The sequence below is a fragment of the Oncorhynchus masou genome, chromosome 22 (genome assembly GCF_036934945.1).
Source record: "Oncorhynchus masou masou isolate Uvic2021 chromosome 22, UVic_Omas_1.1, whole genome shotgun sequence".
Classification (NCBI taxonomy): Eukaryota; Metazoa; Chordata; class Actinopteri; order Salmoniformes; family Salmonidae; genus Oncorhynchus; species Oncorhynchus masou.
The window spans coordinates 5,803,965-5,809,964 of NC_088233.1; the positions used below are offsets into that span (position 1 = coordinate 5,803,965).

Sequence of the window (6,000 nt, forward strand, 5' to 3'; positions counted from 1 at the left end):
CGGGTAACGCTGCTTCGAGGGGTGCTGTCGTTGCGTTGCTGGTTCGAGCCCAGGTAGGGGCAACGAGAGTGACGGAAGCTATACTGTTACACTGGCAATACTAAAGTGCTTATAAGAACATCCAATAGTCAAAGGTTAATGAAATACAAATGGTATAGAGAGAAATAGTCCTATAATAACTACAACCTAAAACTTCTTACCTGTGAATATTGAAGACTCATGTTAAAAGGAACCACCAGCTTTCATATGTTCTCATGTTCTGAGCAAGGAACTTAAACGTTAGCTTTCTTACATGGCACATATTGCACTTTTACTTTCTTCTCCAACACTTTGTTTTTGCATTATTTAAACCGAATTGAACATGTTTCATTATTTACTTGAAGCTAAATTGATTTTATTGATGTATTATATGAAGTTAAAATAAGTGTTCATTCAGTATTGTTGTAATTGCCATTATTACAAATAAAAAAATATATAAAAAAATCGGCCGATTAATCGGTATCGGCATTTTTGGTCCTCCAATAATCGGTATCGGCGTTGAAAAATCATAATCGGTCGACCTCTAATTGTGATGTCATTATGGGGTAGTGTGATGTCATTATGGGGTAGTGTGATGTCATTATGGGGTAGTGTGACGTCATTATGGGGTAGTGTGATGTCATTTTGGGGTAGTGTGATGTCATTATGTGGTAGTGTGATGTCATTATGGGGTAGTGTGATGTCATTATGGGGTAGTGTGATGTCATTATGGGGTATTGTGTGTAGATTTGATGATGAGGGGAAATACAATGTAATCCATTTTAGAATGAGGCTGTAAAGTAACAAACTGTGTAAAAAGTCAAGGGTCTGAATACTTTCTGAATGCGCTGTATTTCCACCTTACAGATCCGTAAACGTTGAGGTGCTCGGTCCAACCGGACACGTAGGGATTGTACTGGGATCGTACAGGGATCGTACTGGGATTGTACAGGGATCGTCCCTGCGAGGTGCTCGGTCCAACCGGACACGTAGGGATCGTACTGGGATCGTACTGGGATCGTCCCTGCGAGGTGCTCGGTCCAACCGGACACATAGGGATCGTACTGGGATCGTACTGGGATCGTCCCTGCGAGGTGCTCGGTCCAACCGGACACGTAGGGATCGTACTGGGATCGTACAGGGATCGTCCCTGCGAGGTGCTTGGTCCAACCAGACACGTAGGGATCGTACTGGGATCGTCCCTGCGAGTTGCTCGGTCCAACCAGACACGTAGGGATCGTACTGGGATCGTCCCTGCAAGGTGGTTGGTCCCCGTAGACATAGAATTACTAGAATGGGAATCCCCATTAATTTGCCGTGGTCTGAGGGGCCTTTCACCACGCTAGTAATTATATTTCTAATGGTCGGTCTCTGCGTGGCTTGTGGTGACATCACCCCTCTCGAGTTATTGGAGTCGTGGTTAATGAATGAAAACAGAATTCCTACAACAGACAATCCCATTTGAAGTCAATGTTCCCGTGAAGGCTGGACCACCAGACATACAGTACTGTGGATTAAAGGGCTTTCTTCTTCTTCTTCTTCTTCTTCTTCTTCTTCTTCTTCTTCTTCTTCCCAACTCTAGTAGTTATATTTCTATGTGTTCTTGTACCGTTAGATGAGTGGATAGTACTGGGTTTAAGGGAGCAGGACATTCTGAGGAGGTTGAAACAAGACCGATGGTAACAGTGCAACGCCATACGAAGGACACGAAGGAGATGCAGATCGGTCAGGACCAATAGGACTGAGTCCAGCACGTTACCAAGACAAGAGCGTTGTGATGTGGCAGATGCAAGCACAACACCACACAAGGACATGAATGGACAGGATAGAAGTAAGGATGGTCTCTAATCCCTAATATTAATTAGTACAAAACATTAACAAGCTCAGATAGCCATGTTGTGTCCCCCCCCCCCCCGTTAGACCGTCTTAGACAGTCTTTCTTCTCTTTCACTCCAATTATATTCTGATCTATTCAATGATATTCGAATCTATTCAATTATATTCGAATCTATTCAATTATATTTGAATCTAGTCAATTGTATTCTAATCTATTCAATTATATTCTAATCAATTCAATTATATTCTAATCTATTCACTTATATTCTATTCTAATCAATTGCATTCTAATCTATTCAATTAAATTAAATTATGTTGTAAATAACAATTTGTTCGTAATTGACCTGCCTGGGAAAATAAAGGTAAAATATACCTTTTTATTTCTATTCTATTTCTATTCTTAACTATTGTAATCTGTTGAAATGAGTGTTGACTTAAGCCTAACCTCAATGGAGCCATGCCAAAGTGTCCTAGCATTATCGGGCGGAAATGATCTCCCAACAGCAATGTGCTGAAGAGGCTATTGACTGACAAATTAACTGTCTTCTTTTCTTTTTAGAACAGAACTGTAATCCTTTCGTAAGTAGAGAAAACCCTTCTCCCTCCACAGCTCCTGTTCGGACGACTGAGCTGTTCTGCTTACTGTAAGACCGAGTGACAATTACAAGACAGATTGTTTTTCTGGGCCCTGATGAGTGTTGATCTTGGATCAGTTTTGCCTTTTATATCCTATATCACAGCATTATATGGATGGGGGGACCTGATCCTAGATCAGCACTCATGCTCTGAGATGCTTAAAAAAATACTGCAAGACTTAGACAATTAGAAGAAGGATCGTTTCTCTGCTGAGGTCAACAAGGTGAACGGCAAAGCTTCACAGGACAAGATGGGAAGATTACCCATAAAGTGTCTCAGAGTAAGAGTGCTGATCTAGGATCAAGGCCCCAACTGTTTCCATATAATCTTATTCATTCTGATCTAAAAGGCTAAACAGATTCTAGATCAGCACTTATATTTTGAGACACATTGATTGAAATGGATGGAAAGACACAAGAACACCCAGAAAGAATAGAGTATGAATTAGAATGTTCATTCATTAATTAGAATTAGAATGTTAATTCATTCATTAGAATTAGAATGTTAATTCATTAATTAGAATTAGAATGTTAATTCATTAATTAGAATTAGAATGTTTCATGGAGATGAGAGGAAAGGCAGCATCCCAAATAACAACCTATTCCCTCTATATAGTGCACTAGTTTTGACCAAGGCCCTATTCCCTATATATAGTGCACTAGTTTTGGCCAAGGCCCTATTCCCTATATATAGTGCACTAGTTTTGACCAAGGCCCTATTCCCGATATATAGTGCACTAGTTTTGACCAAGGCCCTATTCCCGATATATAGTGCACTAGTTTTGACCAAGGCCCTATTCCCTATATATAGTGCACTAGTTTTGACCAAGGCCCTATTCCCTATATATAGTGCACTAGTTTTGACCAAGGCCCTATTCCCTATATATAGTGCACTAGTTTTGACCAAGGCCCTATTCCCTATATATAGTGCACTAGTTTTGACCAAGGCCCTATTCCCTATATATAGTGCACGAGTCCCTCGGCTGCAATTCAGTTTAAAATGGAATGTATAAATAAAGAAAAACAGGAAAATACATTTTTCATGTTTTAAATGTTTATTAAAGACCTACATTACTGTAGAGGGAGTTATTGGGGATTCAACACGTCACTATGCAATTGACACATGACTATGCAATTAGTTAGGATAATGAAAGTGTATGAGAAAGTAGTAGCAATAGCAGAACTGTCAGTGAATTTAAAGAAGCATGAAATCACAGAGGAGCAGAAGCATGAAGCTACAGAGGTGTAAACATAACAATGAGTCTCCTATAATGCATTGAACAAAACACACTCAATTTGGAAAGCTTTATAATGTATTTCTCTTTAAATGCAATAACCAACGCCACGAGCGCACCAATTAATGCACGCACATACACACACGTACGCTGGAAGGCAGGCAAACACAGGGCATGCAGAGTTTACCTATAGCCTACAGCATATTGACTAGTGCTGGAGTTGTTGTAGCCTAATGATTGCAACATGGTGCAGAGAGAGAGAGAGAGAGAGAGAGAGAGAGAGAGAGAGAGAGAGAGAGAGAGAGAGGGCAGGCTGGCTACGCGGTAGATTGTCACTGGACTTGCTTCTGAAATATATATCACAGCGAAACACAAAATGCTAATCTTGCAGGTTGAGTCTGCTCGACCAACCGTAGCTACCATATAACGATTCTCTCTGGTTTCTTCTCCGCCCATAACCCCTCTTATTATAAAAGGATGTGCCGGAGATGACAGCTTGGCGCGTGGCGCCCCCGCTATAGAAGTATGCCCCTGATCACACCATCAACCTGGCTGGCTGGCGGCATCCCATAATGATCCTGAATCATCCGCTGCAGCAGGCAGAAAGAGCACTAAATCATATTCATACTCACCACAACGATTTCCTGGGAGGAAGATGATGTTCTTTGTTGTAGGAGGTCACCCCCAGAGCCAGCTGCATAACAGTAATATATTTCTGGTAATTCACCATGGTATTGTCCACCGCTACTATGAATCCAACCCAAAGAAAAGCACAGGTAATCATATAGTAGTAGTAGTAGTAGTTTATTCCCTGGCAGCGTCTGCTTTTACTGCGTCTTCCTTGTTCAGCTTCATCTCAACGCCATTTCCAGTAGCGGTGAAGGACTGACAGGGGAAACACTTCCCGAGAAACTGAGAGAAAGGTGCCATACCGCGACTAAGAGCCATGTCTAGAATGACAGTAACCAAGACGACTCTCATCGTATCCTATTAGCACTCCGAATAGATCGCCCAATCCATGCGAATGTTTTATATGTTTTTAAAGTCAGGATTTAAACATCATGTTATATTCTCCTTTTCCTTTTTTCCTTTCTCACTTTGCTGTAAAACAGTCTGTGAATAACGGTCAGTGCTGCGGCGTTGGTTCAAGCGTCTGATCGATCGTGAGGTAGTGGGGAGTGTGTAGTCAGAGGCACAGGGAGAGCGAGTGGGAGAAAGAGAGGGAATGTGGGAGGTGGGTGGGTTTGAGGATGTTCTCTTGTCGCATCTACTTATGGGGTCAAACATCGGAGATACTTTAAATCTTTCCTTTCCATAAAGCTAAAACATCTCTCATTGAATTCTTCCCTCGTCATGCATTTTATGACTTTCCATGTAAGTAGTAGTCTTAACAAGATTAAAATGTAGTAGGATTTGCAATCATTTGTGGTGACATAGGCAAACCAGTCATAAGAAGCCTACTTGTCAGTGCAGCACCTGCACTAAACCAACCTGCATTACATTACATTACATTTAAGTCATTTAGCAGACGCTCTTATCCAGAGCGACACTAAGCCAACCTGCACTAAGCCAACCTGCACTAAGCCAACCTGCACTAAGCTAACCAACACTAAGCTAACCTGCACTAAGCCAACCTGCACTAAGCCAACCTGCACTAAGCTAATGGAAAGCTGCCAATGGCTTCCAGCCCATCTTCAACATCTATCTTGTCTTGGTCCCTCCAAAGCCTGTTTCAGCACCACTGAAAGTGAACAGCGACACAATCGGTATACCGGGTCTGATTCAGCACCACTGGACAGAGGACAGCGACCATCTCAGGTGGAGGCAGCCAGATGACTTGCCACTGAGAGAGTCCCTATGGATAGACCCATGACTATGTGGTTTTTGTTGTCTTCTACTACTTTACGTAAAGGCTCAGCTTTCACAGCAGGAGCGCAACTTTCACTGGAGACTATGAAATAACACACATGGAATCGTGTAGTGATGTAAAAAGTGTTAAACAAATCAAAATATAGTTTAGATTTTAGAGTCTTCAAAGTGGCCATCTTTTGCCTTGATGACAACTTTGCAGACTATTGAAATTCTCTCAAACAGCTTCACCTGGAATGCTTTTCCAACAGTCTTGAAGGAATAACCCACATATGCTGAGCACTTGTTGGCTGCTTTTCCTTCACTCTGCGGTCCAACTCATCCCAAACCATCTCAATTGGGTGGAGGTCGGGTGATTGTGGAGGCCAGGTCATCTGATGCAGCGCTCCATCACTCTCCTTCTTAGT

At 42.0% G+C, this 6,000-nt stretch overlaps 1 protein-coding gene across 3 annotated transcripts in view; it reads right to left on the reverse strand.

Moving 5' to 3' along the window:
- LOC135508922 (tight junction protein ZO-1-like) overlaps positions 1–4,861 on the reverse strand; it is a 220,775-nt gene extending 215,914 nt beyond the window's left edge. For 2 of the 3 annotated variants that reach the window (XM_064929141.1, XM_064929140.1), the window contains exon 1: positions 4,357–4,861. In XM_064929141.1, coding sequence (XP_064785213.1) covers positions 4,357–4,508 — 152 coding nt within the window. In that variant the 5' untranslated portion in view covers positions 4,509–4,861. The remainder of the gene's footprint in view (positions 1–4,356) is intronic. The other variant, XM_064929145.1, reaches the window with a different exon arrangement.
- Positions 4,862–6,000: the final 1,139 nt, after the last annotated feature.